This window comes from Eumetopias jubatus, unplaced genomic scaffold (assembly GCF_037043125.1).
Source record: "Eumetopias jubatus isolate StellerSeaLion01/CBP00866 unplaced genomic scaffold, mEumJub1_p1.0 scaffold_1, whole genome shotgun sequence".
Classification (NCBI taxonomy): domain Eukaryota; kingdom Metazoa; phylum Chordata; class Mammalia; order Carnivora; family Otariidae; genus Eumetopias; species Eumetopias jubatus.
The window spans coordinates 137,611,344-137,635,718 of NW_028274807.1; the positions used below are offsets into that span (position 1 = coordinate 137,611,344).

Below are 24,375 nucleotides of genomic sequence, written 5' to 3' on the forward strand. Positions count from 1 at the left end.
CACAGTCTATGGTAACAACTAAACAGGAGTTTGGGTTTGAGATTTTTTTTTTATTTTGTTTTCAAAATAGGCTACTTTTAATTACAGAGTCACATTATGAAAAGCAAATGATGATTTTTATGGGAACCGTAATCAACCAAGCCAAATTCTGTTTTAAAATAATTTCGCAGAGAAATTCACCTTTGAGGATCAATGGGCCTCATATTTTTGCAAATTATAGAAACCTGTATATTTGATTTCCTATGCAACATCCTGTAGATTGTACGCAGGAAAAGACAGTTTCTGGCATATTTAAGAATAGAATAGAATTTAAGCTATTTCCAAAATATCTGGCAGATGCTACTAAGTTCCCTGAGTACTACCTGCTTGCTTCTTTTATTTTATTTTTTGATATAGAAGAAATGTTCCATTGAGAGAAAGTTACACAGCACACAGCATTGTAAAGCTACAGTGTCTATTAAAATAAATGGATATTGCACTTGTTTTCACTTTGGATATTTTGAGGGATATTTCTCTTGCTTTCATACAGAGAATTCATTTGACATGATTCCAGACACGTGAAACTTTAGGGACAAAATGGCAATAAGAAGCATATTAGTTCCTTCTTGAGTTTTACATTCTTACAGCTTAATATGGTCATAAGTAGATTGTTTACAGCTTACATGGATCAGTAAATATATTAAGATGAACAATTATAAAATCTAACAATATTATACTACCATTAAAAATTGCTAAGTTATTAGTTAACGAAAATAAACTTTTAATATGAAATACCAAGAAAAAATCAAATGAGTTTTTAATCTGAACCTGAACTGGGGAGAATTATCCCACTTCAAAAGCCACAGTGCCTATCCACTGAGGGGAAGCCTTTACATATTTTCTTTAGCAAAGAAACTGACCATATTCATTTGGGGCAATACTCTCTCTCTCTCTCTCTCTCTCTCTCTATATATATATATATACACACACACACAAACACATATACACACACAGCTTAAAAAATCAGCTCAATCCAGCTCTCACATATGCTTGGGAAAAAAGTGCTTGGAAATCTTTGTTACTCATGGACCCTTTTCAATCAACTAGCAAACTCTCTTTACTGCTGTTTTTAATTTCGAACATTCAGCGTTCAAAGTCAAAGCTTTGACAAAGCTGATGCCAATCGTAACTTTGAAACACGATGGAAACAAACACAGAAACTTTCAACAAATTCAAGTGAAATGGTCCCTACCTTTTTTTTGAGAGTACGATGGCGACTGCACTTGAGGAAAAGTAGGCTTTTCTTCAGTGAAATACTCAGGTTGGCTGTATTGATTCAGGGCCATGTCCAAATCAGAGTCCTTGCTTTTCAGCATGTTTCCAGGGTAACTACAGGTATAAGGCTGATTCACTGCCCAGGCCTGTTCCATATATATGTTGTTACTGGGCACAGCCTGAGCGTTGCAACCACTGTAACCCGGACTATCTTCAAAATACGTGTAATAATCAGTGGCCTGCATGTAGCAATTGCTGCCGGCAGCGGGGTGCACTTCATATACTTCTTGCAGACAGTAGTTCATTTTGTGACCCTGGTTCAGTTTCTACTTTACATATACACACACTCTACGCATGCATTCACCAGCCCCATACGCCCTGAGAGCCGGGCATATACGCCAAGAAACGTCCATCCATACGCATGACACCAGAAGGAAAGATGAATAAACACCACCACCAGCACAGCCACCCAGCCTGCTTTACTTTGGAATAGCACCTGATGGGCTAAAATCCTATTTAGATTGAGGTGTCTTTTGAGCTCTCCTGCCATTCAAACATATTGGAAAGCAGATTTCTGACTATCAAAGGTCTTAAGCTGAGAACACAGCTAAGTCCCGGGGAAGATGGCACGCAGGTAGGGATGACTGTCCCCCAGCTGGAGGGCCGACAGCAAGAATGCTCCCGTTCCCCCAAAGCTGGAAAGATTCATTTTATATGCCGTTTTTAACCCCTTTTAACATGATTAGAAAATGATTACTCATTGTGATGTCATTTTGGTTGACAACTTAAGCATGAAACCTTGTAAAGACATCTTAGAGAATATCCTTGGATACACAGAAAATCCTAAAATCAATAATCCGGTTTATTAGCATGACCCAGAGAAAATCCCAGTAATAATGAGCCTGATGACTGACTCCAGAACATTAATCTAGTCATGCAAGTGTTGGTGGTTAAGTCTGTTGAATGTTACTGATTGGCTTTTAATGGCAGGATCCAGCCATCCTCCTCATGACACACAGGTCCCGCAGGTTTTAGAAACATGCCAAGGAAAGCCACTTCTGAAAATGCCACTGGTATCTGTGAATGAGTTCTGGTTTGTTCCTTGCACTAGATCATTTTCTACATCGTTGGCACTAATCTACATGAGACCTAAAGCTTAAATCAGCTTTGCTCACTCTGTTTTTATGTTTTGTTTATCAGCACACGAGGGAGAGTATGTGCCAATGCCCTTAAATGAAGAACCGCCTCAATTATGGCAGGTTGCCCCCTCCGTTTGTACTTAACAGCACTCTTGGAGGTAGTATGTGGGAAAGCGTGTACATTTATCATTTTGTTCCAATCAGATCTGCTTTTGAGATTATTCACATGCTCGAGGTTTAAAGACCGTGATCTTTTAGAGGGAAAAGCATTTTCTATAAGAATCACTGTATCTTTTAACTAAGATGCGAACAAATATCAAATTAGACCCTAACTGCTTGCTAAGACAATTACTAAGGGCTTTTTTTCTCCATGTGGATGAGCAGGTGGATGCCCACTATATGCATGTGTTCTAGATCATGGTTCAGTAAGGGCCAAAGCTGCTTTCTTTGAAGCTAGAACTTTCTTTGAAAGTTCTTTCTCATTCTTCCAGAGACTCAGTTTGCAGGGCTGGGACTCAGGTGGTGACATTTACATTTGGGTTCCTGCCGGTCCATGAATGTGTGACCTTGTTGGTATTTCCCTCCTAAGCGACCACAGACAATGTAATATTTTAATACTCAGCAGTGAGACCTCCTCTTTGGCTATGCAACTCTAGTCAACTCCAACATGGGATTCTGGGATAGGGGTATATGACCGGAGAAAGGAAGGTATGAATGACAGTCATTCAACAAACACCTACGGGGTGTCTGTTAAGTGCAAAGCAGGGAGGTGGTGGGAGCAGAGAGCAAAAGTCGATCAGCCCCTGCCACTAAGTAGTTCAGTAGCGCATGTATTCAATATACTGAGTCAGTGGGCCACCGACATGCAAGGGAGTCTTTTTAAGTGCTGATGATTTAATTTTTTTGTTTTTAAAGATTTCTTTGAGAGAGAGAGAGAGAGAGAGAGAGAAAGAGAGAGAGAGAGAATGAGCAGGAGGAGGGGCAGAGGGAGAGGGACAAGCAGACTCCCTGCTGGGCTGGAAGCCAGACATGAGGCTCAATCCCAGAACCCTGGGATCGTGGCCTGAGCCAAAGGCAGACACTTAACTGACTGAGCCACCAGGCGCCACAAGTGCTGATGATTTTGGAAACATAGTAAGGGAGCCACTGATCAAGGGAAGAGAGTAAGCAACAAATGAGACAGAACAAGGGAAGAAACCCAGGCCGACCCCATGGATGTTTAGTAATAAGACTCCTCAAAAAATTGCAACTGAACTGTAAGACAAGTAAAGGAATGTTCTCCAAATTGGTACATTTGAATTGGGAAAATGAACTGCAACATTCCAGACAGCAGTAAAGTGACCATAAGGAGTAATGAACATAGCTAACATCCTAATAGTGTTTTTACTCTCTGATTACTCTCAAAACGAATAAAAGATTTATTCGCAAGTGTTTTTAAGAACACATACACATAACATTACAATTAACATTTTCTCCCTGCTGAAAATGTCAAAACATTTCATTGGAAGCAGTGACTATTTTCTGAAAACCCCAGGAAAAAGGATCCAGGCCTTATGTTTTTTGTCTGATTTCATTTATTTATCTCAAATTTCCCCAAACTAATCTGAAAATTAACCTTTCAATAAAGCAGTTTTCTTTCCTGGCAAACACACATGTTCCGAGGCCTCTTTTTCTGGTTCGGAGCAGCATGGCAGATCCGGCCAATTCTGCAGTTTTGCCAGTGCGTTTCCTGGCTCCCTTTCTATTTCATCGAAGGCACAGATCCAAGCAATTTCTTGCTTTTCACCAGTAACAATATCAACCAAAGCCAGAGTCTCAACTTTCATGCCAAAGGAATACTTAGAAACAACTTCCAGAAATCTCCAAATGTGCTTGGAAAATCAGAGCGTTAAATTCTGCCCCAGAACTGGATATACATACTGCAGCGAAAAGGGAAAGAACGACTCCAAAACCGTTTTTCTTCAATTTTTACAAAACACGTGGAAGACCCGAGAGTCACGGAATTAAAACAATCCTGCATTCCCTCAGAAATCTTTGAACAGGAAAAAAGAAGTATCAAAGCCTATTTAAGAGAGCTCCCTCCCTAACTTTTTATCTTTTGGAGAAAACAGTACAAAACTTTTCTGGAATGCACTCCTTCTTGTTCCAAGAATGGGGGATGTTCTTTACATGTAGCAAGTGCGCAAAGCTCTCATTACTGTGAGCTGAAAATGGAGTCCAACACTCACACTGAGTTTGAAATATGGCCCCTCATACCCTGATAAAAGCAATCACAGTGCTGTCACTCGTGATCGATCTGGCATGCTTCTCTGTAAAGTCGATAAAGCAATTTAAACGTATTATGTGTCACAAATGAGGTGAGCTTCGGTAAGATTGTTTTCTTATTTCCCTGGCTGACTACTCTAATTTAGTTACCTTAAGGGGAAGCTTGAGAGTTGTTTGACCCATAGTGCATCAAACTGCCTGAAATAAACTTGGGAGGGCTTTAATAATTCTCATTAGAAGTGTTCCAATCAATAATAATTTCTTATGTAAATACATCTCTGTCTTCGGCTGGAAGGAAATAATCTAAAAGGATAAGACTAATGATATTGCTTGGAAAACCTCGTAAGTGAACAACAAACCCTCAAGGTCTCTGAAGGAGGAAAACAGCTTCTTTCAGTGTCTTTTCCTCTGTTTTCAGCTGTGTTGTTTCTTAAATAAGGCCACACATTGGCCTCACCCATGCACTTTAAAAAATGTCGATGCCTAGGTGTCACACTCAGAAATTCTGATTTAATCAGGATGGGGTAAAACGTGAGCATCAAGGTTTTTTTTAAAGTTCCTCAGGTTATTTCCACAGGCAGCCAAATTTGAGAACTGCTGTTCTACTGGGTCCCCAAGCATAGCCCCTCTACCATGCCATGGGTGTCCCCCATACTTAAATTTTTCTTCATTTGCAGTTTTGCTGCGTATTTCCCTTAGTTCTTAAAAATTCACCCTCCACACCTCGACCTAATTTCAGCTGTCCTTGAGTTGTCTGGTTATGCAGAGGGGACAGGCCAAGGAGAGAGACCAGGAAAGAACTAAATCCAAGGAAGTGTGATGTGGCATGGGAATGCCGGAAGAATCTGCCTAGCGAGTTGGGCATAGTGTCATGGAAGAGGGGGCCTGCGAGTTGGCTTTTGAAGAGTACACAGGACTTCAACAGTGGAAGCCAGAGATATGAGACTGCTGAGCAGAAATGTCTTGGGGAGAGTGCTATCAATGATACTTGCAAGAAGGCACATAAGGAAAGATAATTAATAAACATGAAATGTTTATGCTAGCTTCTACTCTAATAACTTCTCTTTCTTTCTGCTTTAGTAATAGAATGTCTAAATTTTAGTTGTGCAATAGCCTTTGGGAAGAGACTTCTGTTTCCCAGTCTCCCTTGCACCTAGATGTGTCTGTGTGAAAAACTTCTGGCCAATGAGATGTAGCAGAAGAAATGTTGTAAGGCGGTTTCTACAAGACTTAAAAAAACAACTGGTGCACACCATTTGCTTCTTCTTTGTTCCTTCTTCTAGCTGCTGGAATGTGGATATGATGGCTAGAGCTCCAGCCACCATTTTGGCCCATTAGAATAACTGCTGTACTCTAGATGGCAGAAGAATAAGCTGGAAGGAACCTAGGTTGCTGAAACTAGAACTGCCACAGAACTGCCATACTAGTCTAGACTGCGAACCTCTGCACTTAAAAAAAAAAAAAAGATTTTATTTATTTATTTGACAGAGAGAGACACAGCGAGAGAGGGAACATAAGCAGGGGGAGTGGGAGAGGGAGAAGCAGGCTTCCTGAGCCCAATGTGGGGCTTGATCCCAGTCCCCTGGGATCATGACCTGAGCTGAAGGCAGATGCTTAACTGACTGAGCCACCCAGGAGCCCCTGCACTTTTGATTTTTTTTTTCTCAAGAGAGAGAAATAAACTTTTTCACTTAGGTAACTGTTTTCTCTTTTGTAAAATAGTGATAATGGTACCCACCTCATCAGTTATTGTGAAGATGAAGTCAGTATAAGTAAAGCATTTAGAACAGTGACTGGCATAGTAAGTGGATATAATTATGTAAGTATAATAATTGTCATTATTGAAGTGCCTTAGGCTCTGTCTTGGACTTTCTTTTTTGAGTATACATTTCCACTCTAGGTTAAGAGTCAGCAAGCTTTGGCTGACAGACCAAACATGGGCCACTACCTGCTTTGTAAATAAAGTTTTATTGAAATAGAGTCATGCTCATTCATTTACATATCGTCTATGGCTGCTTCTGTATCTACTCAGTGTTACAACGGCAGAGTTGAGTAATCGTAGCGGAGACTGTATGGCTTGCTGAAAGTATTTAGTATGTGGCATTTTAGAGAAGAAGTTTGCGGCGTCTGTTGTAGGTGATCTCATCCACTCTAATGGCTTTCAACAAATAGGTAAATGACACCTAAATGTTATGTCTCCATCCCAGATGTCTCCTCTACAACCAGAATCTGCTGTCCAGCTGTCAACTTGACATGTCCATTGGCACACCAATAGGCATCTCCAACTTCATTCTTTCTAAGACCTGTTCCTCCTGCAGTCTTCTCATCTAGGTACCACCATCCACCTGGGGGTTTAAGCACAAAGCCTTGTCGTCTCCTTGACTCCTTACTTTCCCTCACTATTTACCTCCAACCTAGAAGTAAGTTCATTGGTTCTTCCTCCAAGATATATACTGCCTTAGAGGAAGGGAGGGAATTCAGGGGACTTACCCCAGGCCTGGGATTTGACGCTCCTCCTTAAGAACTGATATAAAACCTTGAGTCCGTGGGATCATGCACAACTCAGACCATTTTGGGACTTTTTACTTCCTCAGTCCCAGGTGCATTAATTAGCACGAGTCACTCTCCCCTTGATTATTTTGATTGTGTGATGCTCATTAGGTGGGCACCGTGGCACTGAATTAACATTCAGATGATGTTTCCAAAGTGGTCCACAATACCAGTCTCAAGAGACGCTTTGGAGGAAAAGGCAATAAAAAGAGGTTCTGTGGTCAAATGAGTTTGGGAAGTATGCATTGTGTATCCCTCTCTGAGAGAATTTCAGATGAAAACTGTCAAACTGCATGACCTCACGTGACTCAGCATTTCCCAAACACATCTGATCATAGAATCCTTTGTATCTTCCAACATCTGTTACAAGTGTTCCATGAAACATACTTTCAGAAACACAGAATTCTGTTCTATGACGCTATTGCTGGAGGGAAGGCCATTTGTAGGGATAGATCCCCTGGAAGAGTGGTGTTTTTCTCAGATTACACACCGGGGACTGAGAGGAGGAGCCTGGGAAATTGCCGAGGGGAGTGTCCTGGTTTTGGCCTTTACCAAGGAGGAAAGCTCTGGCCAGAAGAGGCAGGCCAGACACAAGGTAGTGCAAATCCTGGGTGATCACCACACAAGATTGGGGCCTTTGGGTTCTGTGACTGCGTCTGTTTGGTAGGAATAGAAACACAAAGCCCTCCTCTTTTCAAACAACTTGTACTCTGACTTCGTTTCTAATTTGCTTTTTTCTCCTTTAGTATTTGGCAAAAGCTTTTTGATAGTGTCAGCCTGTTACAGCTCTATGAAAGGATACTGAGGGGAGGCTTTTGTTTGCAATCCATCACCAAGCAGAATGCACGTTTACAAAAAATGTGCTTGAAAGTGTGACAACATGGTTTACTGGCATACAGGGAATGGACTGTGATCTGGGTGCACTGGGAAAGAAAGGGCCCTGAGAACACTCAAGTGGGAACAAGAAGCTCCTGGGGCCCAAGTTGTTGGGAGCAGCCCCAGTAACTGAACTGATGAGAGCTGTCCAAGGAGAAGGAGGTTCTCACAGTGCAGTCCTGGTGACTTCCTCAACTTGGACACTCTTTCCAGGCCTAAGGTCTGGAGGTCGTGTTTTACTCTATTAAGGTGGACCGGCTGTCCTGGCACAATTGTGCAAAAGATACCACAGACCCTGTTACAATAGCTTTCAACTAGATGAAATATGCCAATTTATAGAATTGAGTGGGTTAAAGCAAACAGCCCTTTGTAGTTCCACAAAGACTGTAAAATAGACTCCGCAAGCCTTAGGTCAGTGGCTCTAAAAGTGTGGTTCCTGAGCCAGCAGCGTTTGCATCTCCTGGAACTTCTTATAAATGCAAATTCTCCAGCTGCACCCCAGACCCACTGAATCAGACTCAGCAGGGTGAGGTCAGCAGCATATGTGGGGACATGCCCTCCCAGGGATTCTGATGCAGGCTAATGTTTGAGAACCAGGGTCTAGACCAAATGAAACATGTATGTGTACAGAAGTGAATACAGACAAGCCTCCTTATGGCTGGGGGGTTGAAAGAGAAGTAAGGCTTCTGAAATAAATTGTAGACCAATGTTATCAGCATTGAATTCCTCTCTTTTCTAAGCCAACAGGGGAATGTTCACTCTTTTCCATGAATGGACATTTGATTCAAAAGCAAACCTTTAATGGCTAATATAGTCTGATGAAGTTTGCATCATAGTCTAGAAAACATCCAATAAAGTTTCAGTTTGATGTGACTTTAATTTGAACACTGGCTAAATAATAATGATGAGGTCTATTGCGTGTTATCTTCATAACCAAACAATACCCCTGGTGGTGAAGATATTTCCATTCATTTTACAGAGTGGAAACTGAGGGGTTGGTTTTCTCAACCTTATGTAACTGCCAAGGGAAGAAGTTAGTATAGAGATTTTGGCTCTTGATTTGCTATTCCAGAACTTGCTTGTCCCATTTCCCCACACTACTTTTCTAAGAGAAAATTATTTATAGGTTTCAACACAGATTCAAGGTCGCTGTAATGATTTAACTGTTTTTCCAAAGATGAGCTTAATTTAATGCCTCTTTATTTATTTATATATATTTACCTCTACCTCTAGGAAAAAAACCTCTTCAATATTTTACGTTTTTATGAATATCATTTATGCTTTGCATGAATATCAGATAGCCCCTCATTTTATGTACTCTTTAATTAATGAAAGCAAGTAGATCCATTTCGACTTAGTTTAATGTGTCAAGATGATTATTTCATTGTAATTCACACTGATGGACTTGATTTGAAAAGTTGAGTGGTTGTTTGAGTGGAACGGTTTTGACATTTAACAGCTATAGTGTACTTTCTTTATTCCAGAATAACATGTCAGAGATTAATTTTAAAACAAATTTCCCTAATAATAGGAATAATGAATGAATGATTGAGTCATCTGCATTATACTTTGCTTTTTCACCTTTAAGAACAACTAGTGCAAAATCGAGGCTCTGCCACAATTGATGTCGTTTTCAAAAGATTTATTCTTTGTTCATTAAAGGCTCCATTCTTACACCAATACTTAAAAACGCTATGAAGAATAATGAAAGGTAAAAAGTTCAAACGAAGTAATGCTACATGCTACAATGTAGATGAACCTCAAAAGCAATATGCCAAGAGAAAGATCCCAGTCCTGTTGTGTGATTCCATTTTTGTGCGGTGCAGTAAAGGCCCATCTGTCGGGACAGAAAGTAGATGAGTGGTTGCCAGGGATTGGGTACAGAAAGGAAGAGTCACTGTAAGTCAGCTGCAAGTTTCTTCGGGATGATGGAAATGTTCTAAAATAAGATTGTGGTGATGATTGCAAAACTCTGTAAATACACTAACAATTATGGAACTGTACACTGAAAACAGAGGGATTTTATGGTATGTAAATTATATCTTAAATTATATCTTAATAAAGCTTCATGAAAATAGATGTGGGTTTACAAATAGCTTGAGCTAATTAAAACTGATTATCAAAATAAAAAAATTTAAAAGTTCATGTCATTTACATATCAGTACCACCTACAAGAGGAAGACAGGGCCTTCCTCTGAAATTTGCAACCCAACTAAAAAGACGTATCAACAAGCAGAAGACAGTATCTGACACACCAAACACTTCATGTGTTAAGTGAATATGGAGTGAAGTGGAATTTTACTGTTTCCGAAACAGCATAGGTTAAATTCTTTATTATTCTTCTCTAGGACAAATGTCAGTCAGCCGATAGAATTTTCATTAATGCTTGGTCATCAACAGAGTCGTCGCGCATTTCAAGTCTAGACCCAAAGTTCGTCCAACATGTCTATTTGGAAACCCCATGCTGGAAGCAGGCTCACTGAACTTCAATCAACATACAGTGCAGCACGGAGCGCACAAAATACACTTAAGAACGTTTTTGGTATAAATCAAGGTGATCTCAACCTCCGGTGAATTACACAGGCATGTTCCGAGGCTGTAGTAAGATCAGGTAGCACCCAATAGGTGCTCTGGTATAGTAACATTTCATGACAGCATGAGGAAAGAAACCACTCATTCTGAGGGGGAAAGGAGAAACAAGCATAGAGAAGTGACATTTGAATGGGGCCTTCATGGAAGAGGTGAATAAAAGAGGATTGGTAAAGGAGTTTCCAAAAACTGGATTGACTTCATGTCGGTACCCTGAGAACCACATCTAGAAATGGTGAATTGAAGTTCCTCATTTTATTTCAAATGTCAAAATAATCTAGAAAGATACATAGTAGGTATCAAGATTAACTGAAGGTACATTCCAATCTTAATTGTTTTGTCATTTAATAGGATTGGATTGTGGAAAGAAAGGAAGGTCCAGTTAAAACATGAGAAATGAATAAAGAGGCAGCATCTATGTGTTATACTCAGAGGTCTTCAGACTGCAGAGAATCTGCTTTCTGTCCCTACTGCAAAAAAAGGTGTCCCCCAGGGAGGTATCATACTGTCGTTCCAGCCTTGAAAATCTCATAGGTGACAGAGAAACAAATAACTTTGACTTCGAGACATTCATCCTTAGACTGTTGAATGGATGCTTAATAGGTGGGCTTCTAGAAAATACACTTTCTTCTAACCCTGTGAGATAATGAACAAGCTCATCAATAAAGATAGAAAACTTCTCACACAAACATGTAGGCAGTTTGGAAGTTTGCAAACCATTTCTGAATCATACACTTAAATTTTTATAGGAACAAACATCATGGGGTACAACAATTTTTTTTAGCATTTTTGCCAAAAATACATAATCTGATTCTTATCATGAGGAAAAATCAGTCACACCCAAACTGAGGGACGCTCTACAAAATCACAGGCCTGCAATCTTCCAACATGTCAATGTCATGAAAAAGAGAAAGGTCGTGACACCCCATTACAGATTAAAGCAGATGAGAGAGAAGCAAAAGCTACATGAAATATATAATCCTGGCCTGGGTCCTGGACCAGAAACAGAACTGACATAAAGAACACGTAGTGGTGGCCTGGACCGGCCCTGTCCAGGAGCGATGACACCCACGAAAGCCTCCATGGACAATCCTTTCTCAGCCTCTACCTCCCCTCATGGAGATGGTTTGTGAAATTTTCATAAAGTCTGTAGATGAGATAATAGTAGGCGTCAATGTTAAACTTCCTGATTTTGAGAACTGTACCATGGTTTTGTAAGAGAATTTCTTTGACTTTAGGGGACACTCCAATGTATTTAGAGTTCAAGGGGTTATGATGTCTGCGACCGACTCTTACATGATTCTGAAAAAGAATAACCTATATATACAAACAGACGCAGACGTACATTCACACATGCACTGTGATAAGGCAAATGTGGCAAAGTGTTAATAACTGGTGATTCCAGATGAAGGGCACGTGGGAGTTCTCTGTAGTATTCCAGTAAAGCGGAGAGTACTTTAAAATCACATATAAAATGGAATTTATAGGTTTGCCTTAACAGATCTTCCAAGAAAACACACAGCTCAAACTTGAAGATGGTCCTTTTCTACCAATTTCATTTTTCCAGTTCAACTCTTAAAAGCAGGAACCAGCTAAAAAGGTAAGCAAATTTGCAATAAAACAACAAACAAAATCAAACCCCCTCCATTCATCTAGGAAAAATGTGTCAGATTGATTTAGTGTTATGTTTTTTTCCTTTTTAGTGGTGATCACACCAGGATTATATTCTTGATATTGCAAAACAACAACTACTTCTACTTCTTCTTCTTCTTCTTCTTCTTCTTCTTCTTCTTCTTCTTCTTCTTCTTCTTCTTCTCCTTCTCCTCCTCCTCCTCCTCCTCCTCCTCCTCCTCCTCCTCCTCCTCCTCCTCCTCCTCCTCCTCCTCCTCCTCCTCCTCCTCCTCCTCCTCCTCCTCCTCCTCCTCCTCCTCCTCCTCCTCCTCCTCCTCCTCCTCCTCCTCCTCCTCCTCCTCCTCCTCCTTCTTCTTCTTCTTCTTCTTTAATCATAGAATGAACATTTGTTTCCATTGTTTGGGGAAGAAATAAGACTCAGAATGATCACTTCAAAGGAAAGTTAAGAATGAACATATCATGTGTAACCAGGAAGGGATAATAAGAAAGCACTATTCCACATGTTTGGCCGTAAATATTAAATGGGATGAGCCCATTGCAGATACCTGTTTCCTTGGAAACCATTCAGTTGAAACTCCTGCAAAAATTAACATGCATTTTTTTCCCTTAAAGGGCAGGAGCTTCTTTTACTTACACATTTTTGACCTTTAGTTTTATATCTTAGGCTTATTATAAGAAGTTCTTTCCAGATCTAGGCAAACAAAGAGCGAAATAAGTATCTTTTCATTAGGTCTGAGGCTGGGCTTTATGACAGTATGGCTTGTATAAACTGCACGTTATTGGGTAACTATGGATATTTGGGGGTAAAATTTGCTACTCGCCAAGTACTGCCATCTAGACTAGTAGACCATCAACCCACACACAGTATTCAAACTCAAATGCCAAGTAACTTCACAGCATAGACAATTGAATTAAATAGTCATATTTGCAAGACAGTTCTATGTTTTAAGAGGCAGTGAAGTTTAATAGAGTCAAGTCCCTTGTATAAGTCAATACTGGCAAATATCATGGGGATAGAGGTTTGCCGAAGATAATAATTCGGTATCAGATCAATGCCATGGAGGACGGCTTTGGACCATGGAGGATTTTTTACTCTCATTTCCGAAGCTCAGTTGATCTTAGGTTTCTGGTATTTTTGCAGTGTGGATAGAGAAGGTGGATCATATTTATTTCAGTTCAAGTCAAGGTGGCCGAATTGGTCCAGAACCTGACAAACTGATCTCTAAATATAGCTCATATTAACATCAGCTATGTAGTAAACTACAGAGAGAAACCATCTCTGTGTCAATATAGGTCATACATACAAGTGAAATGGCTTCCCAGTGTACTTGCCTATTTTGTCTTCAATGTTACTATTTTTTAAAAAGATTTTTATTTATTTATTTGCACAGAGAGAGAGAGAGAGAGCACACAAGCAGGGGAGTGGTAGACAGAGGGAGAAGAAGGCTCCCTGCTGAGCAAGGAGCCCGATGCAGAACTCGATCCCAGGACCCTGGGATCATGACCTGAGCCAAAGGCAGATGCCTAACAGACTGAGCCACCCAGGTCGTCCCTGCAATGTCACTACTGTGCAGGCTACCCTTGGTGTGGAGTCTCTACATCTCCAGGGTTACTCAGACCCAACGCTTCTGCCCTGGAGAGGTAAGGATATACTGGTCACTAACACTTTCAGAGGAATAGGCTTATTGTGGAGCATGCATATGTTTCCCGAAGCTGACAGGGGTTCTAGAAGCCCAGGCTTACTGGGGAATTGAGAATGGGCATCTTCATAGCCCGAAGTCTTCTGTTCCTGGGGGAAGCTGTCCACCAAGAGAGGTAAGACCACTGAGAGGGACGGTGAAAAGCAACTGATTGCTCAATTAATCCTGGTGCTGCTATGTTTTTCTGATAATCACAGTTCAGGTTTTCAGGGTTAGCACTAATTTAATCTATTTTGTCCTGTTTCCCATCAGGGGAAATATGGTTATTGTATTAGAGAGGTACTTTAAAATGGAATTATAGATTAATGTCCTTGGTTTCTTTATGGACGATTAATTTCTGAATACATTCTTTGCTGGAGAGAATTAATGATTTATCCAAGGTTAAAAACCTGCTAAATGTCAGACCTGAGAGCCAAACCATGGTCTTCTGTTCTCCATATTCCCTATGCGCCTACCAAGTGCTAGGGAACATTCCTAAGATTTAACGTGGCAGGCCAGCTATGTAATTTGAGGATTCTTGAAACACTTCCCCCCCAGCTTTACTGAGGTATAATTGACAAATAAAATTGTAAGATATTTAAAGTGTACGTTGTGGTGATTTGATGTACACATACGTTGTGACAGGATTTCTCCCATCTGGGTAATTAACACATCCATCACCTCAGATATTATGTATATATAAAATTATATATAAATGTATATAATAGTGTATATATAAACATATACAATATATACATACATATGTATATATCTTTGGTGAGAACATTCAAATTCTCTTTTAGCAGATTTTGTTCTACATTATAGTATTATCAATCCTGGAATATTTTGATGGCCCCAGATCAACATGTCCAAATCTGACTGGAACATCTGTGTTCAGTGTCTTTTCTTGGCAAGGTGACTTTTGTCTTTAGAGCGCTGCGTCACAGACTTCACTGTGGGTAAACGCCACTCCTACTGCCCAGCGCACAACCTGACAGCACGCACAGTGGCCCGTGGCAGTCCTGTCCCTTATTCTCTCTCTCGCTCGCTCTCTCTCTCTCTCTCTCTCCATCCACTCCCTGCTAGTCTCACTCCTTCACGGCTCCTTCCATTCCATTCCTCCCACTGGCATTACTGGACCCTGTCAAGGGAGAAAGGAATTTGACCCAACTCATCCGCTTGGAGACGCTAGCGACTTGATAAGATACCCAGCCGGGAGGTTTGCATTTGGAAAGACCACAGAGAATTCAGGACAACCTGTGGGAAATACCTGGGGAAGGGAAAGGCTTTGCATTCCAGTGGTCACCTATGATGTCTTTGTAAGGCTGACTCTCCCAACAGTACTTTTTCAACTTCAGTGCCAGGTTCTACAAGTTAACCAGCCACACTGTACCCTATTTTGTCTGATGCTACCTGTTGGAAGCATCAGGGATTTGGCTACTCTATCTGTTCCCCCTGCGTCCGTAATATTCCCAGCTTTAGAAACTTCAATCCTGTCAATATCTCCTTAGTGGTCATTCTCACATGGGCCGTCTACATCCCTAACATCCAGTCTGCTTCTCATCTTTCTAAGCTTCATTGTAAAAATAATACACATAGAATTCCACAATTCTGTGAGAGAGGATTCCCATTTTACAGATGAGGAAACCGAGGCCCAGACAGGCTAAGAGACTTGCTCGAGGCTCAGTGGCTGGTAGGAGCAGGGCCAGAATTTGACCTTGGACTTTATGACGAGGCATTCGCTGAAGCCCACGGCTCCTCTCACGCCAGGTCTCACTGCCCTGCACCTTCCTCTGAGCGTAGACCCATGTTGTCCCTGTGGCTTAGATTCCTTCCTTGGGGTGCCTGGAATTTCCTTGCCTCTCTGTGCCATGAGAAAGTATAATGAGCAAGAGCTCTAGTGTCGGAGCCAGAGTTCAAAGTCCAGTTCAGGTCTTTCATGCTTTTCTGGGTTTCTTATTTAAAACTTTCATTATCGACAGGGTTTGAAAAATACCCTGGTTGTTGCTGTGGACTCTTCTTTCCATTGTTTATGCCCCTCCTATAGCTGTGTATGTGATGTTTTGTTCTGCTTCTCTTCATTTATGTGTATATGGTTGTCAATGTATTTCAAGGTCAGAAAGGGCGACAAACACTGGAGAAGGGGAGCCAGAGGCTGAGAGAATGTTTCTGTTCTAAGAACAGTTATCATGCCGTCTCTACTAAGTGCCAGGCACTATGCTGGGTGCTTTACACGCACGACCTATCATCTTTACAACAAATCTGAAAGCCAGAAATTATGACCCCATTTAAAATGAAGGGGACTGAGGGTCAGAGAGGTTAAAAAAACATGCCCTGAGTTGGTATATTTAAGAGCAAGAAGTCCACCTGAGTCTGTCTGACCATAAAGCATATGAGCTTAACTTTTAAAGAAACCCGCACAAGGTATTCATTAATGCATTCTTATTGTACAAAAATCTTGCACGCAGTTGTACATGGAGTTAGTATTAGCATCCTCCTTTGCTCTACTCTTCCCTTTTTAAGCTACCTGGTGTTTCGGGTTGATGTGTATCCAGGGCCTTTTGTCTATGCACATTTGTGCACACACAGTGATACAGATTTTTAAAACTATAAATGGGAGGGGTTGCCCGGGTGGCTCAGTCGGGATCCCTTGCATCATCGGGCTTCCTGCCCCAACTTGTGCGCTCTCTCTCTCAAATAAATAAATAGGTAGATAGATAAATAGGAATAGATTTATAAAAAAACCTGTAAATGTGATCCCGCTATAGTTAATGCATGGTGGCTTCTCTATTTGGTATTCCTAAAAAAAAAAAAAAAATCCCTTTTTAAGAACCTGCTTATTTTTCTAGTGGATACTTTAGATATGCCATGGTGTATTTGAACATTCCCCTATGGATGGACATTTTGAGTGTTATTAATTTTTCAGGAACAAAAAGGTGCAAAGAAAATAGGTGAACACAGCTCTTCATCCCTGTGAGTATTTCTATGGAAGAGAGTATTGTAAGAGGGACAGCTGGGTCAAAGCATATCTGCATTTTAGGTTGTGATAGAAACTGCCAGATAGAAGCCTGGGGTCCATCCCCCGCTCCATGCTATATCTCAGTGAGAACTGAAGTTGGATGCGGGAACCTTGAATTTCTGATGTTTGCCTCCTTTGCCTTTGCCCTGTTTCCAGTTTTTTCCTCCCCTCCACTCCAGCTGAGAGCTTTCCCTTCTTTTCTTGCCCTGTATTTCTGTCTGTCCTAGTCTGCTTATGGGGTGCTCTTTCCTGCCTTTGAAGTATCAAATCACAGCTCTCTTGCATCTACCAGAAGCTGCTGGGGAGCACTTAGTCTCGTGTTGATGGCTACAGCTCCTAAAGTGCCCTTGAGGTATATGAATCCCACTGGCGCTCTGAGCTGGGGCCGCGCTCCCTGATCTGTGGTGAGTCCCGGCGGAGTGGAGAGCGGAGATGGTTGGAGCAGATGGTCGTACTAGTGGAAGGGCTCAAGCTTTTTAATCCCCCACCTTCTAAAATACTCCTTTACCTGAAGATGTCCTTGTATTTTACTTAAGGACAAAGATAGCGATCACCCGCTGAAAATGTGAATGCCTAACTTGAAGGATTATAATGCACACAATGACTTGGCTTTACATCTGTCATTTTTGGAACACTTTGTTATTTTGGTAAATGAGAATTATATATCATTTAAAATTGTCATCATTGATTTGATTAATTTTTTTCCTCCTTATGAAGAGCATGAGTTAATAGTCTGCCCCTTTGCTGACATAAGATACTGTTTTAAAAATTACTTTAACTTGTCTAAATCTTGGGGACTGGCTTAATAAATTACGGTATATCTATAAGCAAGGATAATTTATAGCCAATAAAAGTCAGAATTCAAAAGAATACTTAATGAGAAAGGAAAATGTTCATGATACGTCGTTAAGCATTAAAAGCTGGTCAAAAAATGTTATGTCTCGTGTGATTCCAAGTTTGTAAAAAACAGATATGCACAGAAAAAAGACAAATATAATAAAGATTTTAACACTGTTTGTCTTTGGAGGATGGAAATACAAATGATTTCTAAAAATTATTTTTGTTGAACTTCTGGGAAATTCTCAGTTTTGTACATGAACATGGAAGGCTTTTATCATGAGAGAAAATAACTTGTTAGTAATATTATTTTGACTTTTTTTTTTCTCCTTGCCTTCCTCGGATCTAAGACTCAGTTCTCTTGATATTAAACACAGAACTGACCAACAGAGAAAATTCTGTGAGCTCACTGGATTGCTGCCCACCTTTTTCTGATGCAGTCAGGGAGGTGGGTCAGTCCCTGCCTTTTTTCTCCTACTCTGGGTTCCAGGGTACCAAGAAGGTACCTGATTGACATTGAGCACAAACATCTAAGTACAGAGGTCTGACTGTTTGGGTCCAGACCCTGCTAGATCCAGCTACAGGGGTGCATGCATCTAACTAGGACCCATCCTTGTGGAACTGGTGGGACCTTGGGGTTCTGAAGAGAAGTTCAGGAAGTCATGAGAGGTCTGCATGAAGGAGCCTCGTAAGTACTTAGAAGAGGATCAGGGCCCCAGCCAAACAGACTGCGATTCTCTGAAAGGCTCAAGTCCCAGAGGGATGTGTTAGCAGGCAGAGTGATTAAAACAGAACATCCATTTGGCAAGTAAGATAAACCGGGCTTAAGGAAGCCCAGTCAAGAACGGGGACTTAGGTGGCTCTCCAGGTGCAGTCAGGGAGGGGAAGAAAAATGCACATTCCCTGAGTGTCCACTAGGTGGCAGGCCCTTTCTTATACTAAGAGCTGAAGTGTCTGTATTCGCAAGCATTTTCTGATATTCAGGTTTTTAAGAATCACGCAGAGGGCTGGTTAAAAAACACAGATTCTTGGCCCCTTTCCAAAGCTTCCAATTCAGCGGTCTGGGGTGCAGCCCCAGATTCTGCATTTCTAACAAGTTCCCGATGCCGCTAGTGCCACTGGTGGGTGCACTTTGAGCACCACCAAATAAATATATCATCTCAAGACTCTGGGAGAGAAGGAGGTGGGCAGCAGTAGGATGTGGTCCTCGTGGCTGAGCAATCAGTTCAAACTGTGACAAAGATTCCAGGGAAGGTGTAGTGTGGAGATAGAAGGGTGGCTTGGGTCACTTGCTGCTGGTTGGGTCACTTGCCTCTGGTACTCAAGCGGATTGGAACTGTGGGCTGTGGCAGAATGCTAAGTCTCCAGAGCTCTCATTCCAGTTAAATGTGTTACCAGTTAATTTCCTTAGAATGACTGTAGCAGAGAGAAGTGCAGTTATATGCAGATTAAAATGAAAGCAGTATTCAGACCCAAATTGAAAACCAAAACATTAACTATGTACCAAAAATAAGCCAAAAGAAAAAAACATCAAGAATTCTATAATGCACGGATCAGTGATTCTCAAATTATTTGAACTGAAGGACCATTTAAAAATATATCTGGTCTATTATAGTGCAGCACACGGTTCTTTTGCACAAGACTTTTACCTAGCTCTAGCCATGCATGACTCACCAGGCGAGTTTGACAATTCCTGACTGGTCCAGACCCTGTTCAGTGAGGTGAGTCCACTGATCATGTATTTGAATGTCAGCAGTAATTTGCCACATTGCTATAAAAGTTTCTAAAGCTCACTCTTAGTTTCTGTATTTGCATCCATAGAGAGGAATAATAACAATTTGTAGGAGGGTACCCACTCACCAACCACACGTCGAGGTGCGCTGATCTGCACCAGCTGTATGGCTGACCTGAGCGATGGGCTTACTGTGGAACTTCTAGCAGGCAATCTGTTCTTTTGGCTCTTGTACTGCAGATCCTTAACTTTTTGTATCCTTCAGGGCCATTTAGTTCTTATCAAGTCAATTTGGGCTCCTTGGAATGGGGCTAGTTGGATGTACTTTTGGCTTCGATGCAATTGCTTCATGCTCAGACATCAAGGGTAATGTCCTATACAGGGTATGCACTTAATGAACACCGATGGGATGAATGCATGGAATGGTAGGCCGGGACTGAGATATCAAGCATGCCTGGGGGCTGCACAGAGAAAGCCAGGAAATACATGCCCAGCGTAAAGGGGCATCCAAACAGAACTCTCCACACGGTGATTTTATGCAGGTGGCAGACAAGCAGAGAAGATGGAGAAGAACCAACTCCAAAAAGAACAAAGTGACTAATCAGGTTATTTCTCTGGCCTCCCTGGTGCCTCACTAAATACAGGTGTCCACTGTGAATGAGTAAGATTTAGTTTATCAAATTCATGGGCCATGACAACATAGGCTTTCCCGTGGCATTTTCATGCTGAACCAAGCCCTTGCCTCACGTTCATGCCAAGATGAACCCTGCTGGTTACTCTAGAAACTACCGGAGAGTTTTCCCTAGTTGTTTTCCTTTTAATATGAGAATCTTGAGGAAGGACTTTAATGTAATAATTTAATTATATTTTCTTATTAAACAGTTCTCTTTTAGCAAAGGAGAACTGAATGAATGCAAAATGGATTATCAACTCGAATCCACCCCGAAACGTCATGCCCTAGCCAATACTCACCTGGCTTCTTCTCCTTCTCCATTCCTTACCAGGCACACAGTGCAGCACAAGGAATTTATGTGACTTAATGATGCATAGCTAATAATACTGATCACAGTAATAATGATAGCTGCTATTTAGAGAGCCCTTAGGAGAGGTACTATATTAAATGCATGCTTAAATACATTATCTTATTTAATTCCATCAATGATCACATAAGTTTGCTCAAGGACAGACTGGAAGGGCTAGAATTCTAGCCCAAATCTGTGGTTTTAACCACTGCACTACAGTTAGGGTCTTGGATCCAAATAGAGACTGTTTCCTTTTGCTTTTAAGGTATAACAACAAAAGAAGTACACTGTATTAGGAAGTTTGAGTACCCAAGGCCAAGATTTCTTGTAAGTGATAGAGGCATAGATGGATCCTATGAATGAATGAATGAATGAATGAATGAACGAATGAATGAGTGAACATGGGTGCCAGCTGTGAATGAATCAAATTTAGTTTGTGAATTTCTTAGATCATGGGGACACTACAGTTTCATGTTGGTGTTTCACTGTTAGCCAAGGACTGACATGGTTTTGATGCCAGCTCATAAAATCTGAAGACACAATCTGGTTACAAATTCTAAGACTAAATCTCAATTATATCTCAAACAAATTTGCACACACACACACACACACACACACACACGTCTCATATGCTGACTCTTTAAACAAACTTATTTTGTTCTTTTTCTCAGTATCCTTTTCAGTTTCTCAAATCTCCCAAATACTAAAGGTGAGAGGTAGTTTAAACACAAATCTTCCCAAAAAGAACATGTATAGTTTTGACTGCACTCAAATCAAAGCTCATGCCACTATTTTATTATTTTTAGATAATTCTCTTTTCAACGGAAATGATCTACACACTCAACTTCTTGGGTCAACTGGTAGTTCCAAGGAGCTTTTGATGTGTTTTCAGAAAAGTTAAAGAAACAGCGCTTTTTTGACAGGATAAATATAATCATGTGCTTATGTTCGAGTTAGAACAGTATGCAAAAGTCTCTCATGGCTCATACGTAGGAGGCTTTACAAGCTTTCATTAATATATCTTGGTGGATGATTGCCAGATTTACAAATACACAATTTAAAACTTTATCATGAGTCAAAATCCTTCAAGAAGAACCAAAAAAGAGCTTATTTTCCCTCCATGCTAAATTGCAAAACAAGGGAAAGTCACATGAACGTGGACATTTAAAAATACAATGAATTTACAAAGCAAACATTTTGGGGAGCCCTAAGACAGTAACGCGATCAGCACAAAGACATCTGTCGGGTGAGGCACCCTGAGGTAAAGACCAGTTAAATCTAATGCAATCAGGAACTTAGGCCAGTTTAACACTTTTTTTATGAGGTGACAACCTCCTAACACCATAATCTTGCCTTTCAGGAAGATGACACAAGGATTTAATGAGTAAAAGAAAACAACTTAAAACCTCTCTTTTGAGCGTGAATTGTCTATTTGGGTTAAAGGTAGTCTTTGAAATCCCATTAGCTACTGGCACAATTGGGAAAGGAGATGTACACACACACACACACACACACACACACACAAGTAGCTACAGAATGATAGCAATGTCTGTTTCTACTCAGATGCAAAAACAGAGTTAAAGCCAAAACTAACAACCCTTCTGCTAATTAGAGAAATAAAAATGTCTTTTCCCCAAGTGTCCAACGCAACATGCAACTGAAATTAACTGCTTTCCTTTGGGACTCATTTATTTATGTTTAAAAGAGGATGGGGGATAAAGAAACCTTGCAACAGAACAGTTGGGGAAAACACATGGATACCATACATTGGAATAAATGGAGCTGAGCACACAGTGACAACAGAGCTCTTTTTCACTTGTGGAAACATGATGTTATGGTCTAATAAAAATTGGGTTACCTTTACATTTCTTTTCTTCTGTTTGGAAGGTCTGGGCACTTGGGACACTCTGATCGTTCACATCGTCATGGTCCAGATGGAATATCGAGCTAGTCCAAGTGGTCTGGATGAGATGTGGTGACGGCTGTTCATTTTTCAATGAGTTGCGCCTCTCCGCATGGCTCTTCCTATGGAGGCAGGCTTCAGACATTCCTACTAGCTTCCAGTCGTGTTCTCGGTCTGGACAGTGCTTTGGTTTGTCCCAGGCTGGAAGGCCATTTTCTGGAGGGTTGAAAAACACGAGATGATGAGCTGTTGGCATTGTCAAGATTTTGTTGAGTTGCAGTTTTGGAAGGCACGTTGTTTCTCAATTCTTTGGGGCTGACAGTATTCACATGCACCTCCCCTTGACGGCAGTGATAAGATACAGAATTTGTCAGCCTTGGGCATTTAGCCACCACAGTTGGATTGCCTGTCGGAGTAATCAACACATTCCCCCTTATTTTTAGTGCCTAGAAAGACATTAGTTCCTCCAATGGAAAGGCTGTATTTTCACCAGCCAGGATTCCACAGCAATGGCCCAAGAGCAAGTTTACACCAATTTATGTGACTGCTTAGATGATCGTTTGAGGTCTTGAGGGTCAGGGCTGGCCATGAACACTTTTCAGATCCTTAGGACATAAAACATCCAGGATTCAGCCTTGTTTGACTTGGGTTTTATCACAGGCTGACCTGAGGGGCACCCTGTTACTTAAGTGGGACATGCTCACGTGGTTCCTCTGGGAGTGACAACTCAGTCCTCCCTACAACCTTCTACTCCCAATGGCCCAAGACAAAGAGACTGGATCTTCAGATAGAAATTTGTAAACAGTTTCAATGTAGTTCCAAATTGACGATGAGATCCAATGAAGGAAAGCAGATAGTCCTTTAGTGGGGGGTGGCGGGAGCAGATTAACAGCCCTAATGATAGAGTGATAAGCCCTGAATCTCTTTGGTTGAGGTATAGGCAATGAATTATTTATGTATATTGTGGTTTTTTTCCCTATTTAATTTATAGGGAGTTGAAGATCTACCCTTTAGAAAATGGGAAGAAATGGAATATTATAATATAATGCAATAATATAATGTAAACTTTCTTACACTAACCTTCCCCGGTGGCAAATTTTACCTCCTTGAATATCTTTACTGTACATGGATATAAGGTAGCAAAAATGAGCAGGCTAATGTATATATTTGTATATGCATATGCATTAAAAAACATAATCCATCTGGTCATCCATATTTCTAGAAATGCTTAGGCTCCTGTCTGTCAAAATGAGAAATATACAATATAAATAGAGTTCTACTTTTAAAGTGATCATATACAGTGATTGAAAGACTATCATTTATGTGTGAATTTTCCTTTCTGCTGAAATTACCAAAGGAGCAAAGATACCCATATTAGAGAGACAAGTCCATCCTGATCTGTGCATAGTATTGGGAATTTTAAGCTGCCTTTCCAACACTTAAAATGACTTTTAAATTATGTAATGCAAGGGCTCAAAATGCTTTAGGTTTTCATAAGCTCTGTCTGTAAATGACTAATTGTCTTCAGTTGTCGGTTAGGATGGTTTCTCTAAAAACGTGATCTACTCTCAGTCACTTTGGAGGCTGCCCTTTGCCTTGAGTCTTCAGGTCACTATGTGGAAATTCTAATACATATACATTCCCTTTCTACTCCACGAGGAGACTGTGAACAATGACTACCAAGTAATAATCAACCCATGATTTCTTTGTCACAGTAAATGGAAATGCTGTGGCTTGAAATAACATGGCCAGTAAGCAATAAATCCATGCAAAAAAATTCTATAATGTGACAGCTCTGGGAAATAACATTTGATCTTATTCAGAGAAGAGCCCTGAAAATTCACCCTATGCAAATGGGTAAGCTAGGCATTGTGTGAG

The 24,375-nt window shown here is 40.8% G+C and overlaps 1 protein-coding gene across 3 annotated transcripts in view; it reads right to left on the bottom strand.

Annotated features, from left to right (window-relative positions):
- THRB (thyroid hormone receptor beta) overlaps positions 1-24,375 on the bottom strand; it is a 206,144-nt gene that overhangs the window by 44,661 nt on the left and 137,108 nt on the right. Inside the window, exon 2 of one of the 3 annotated variants that reach the window (XM_088026411.1) lies at positions 22,453-22,713. In XM_088026411.1, coding sequence (XP_087882537.1) covers positions 22,453-22,642 — 190 coding nt within the window. In that variant the 5' untranslated portion in view covers positions 22,643-22,713. Of the gene's footprint in view, positions 1-1,231; positions 1,560-22,452; positions 22,714-24,375 lie in introns of those variants that run through there. The other 2 variants (XM_088026413.1, XM_028099228.1) reach the window with 2 other exon arrangements.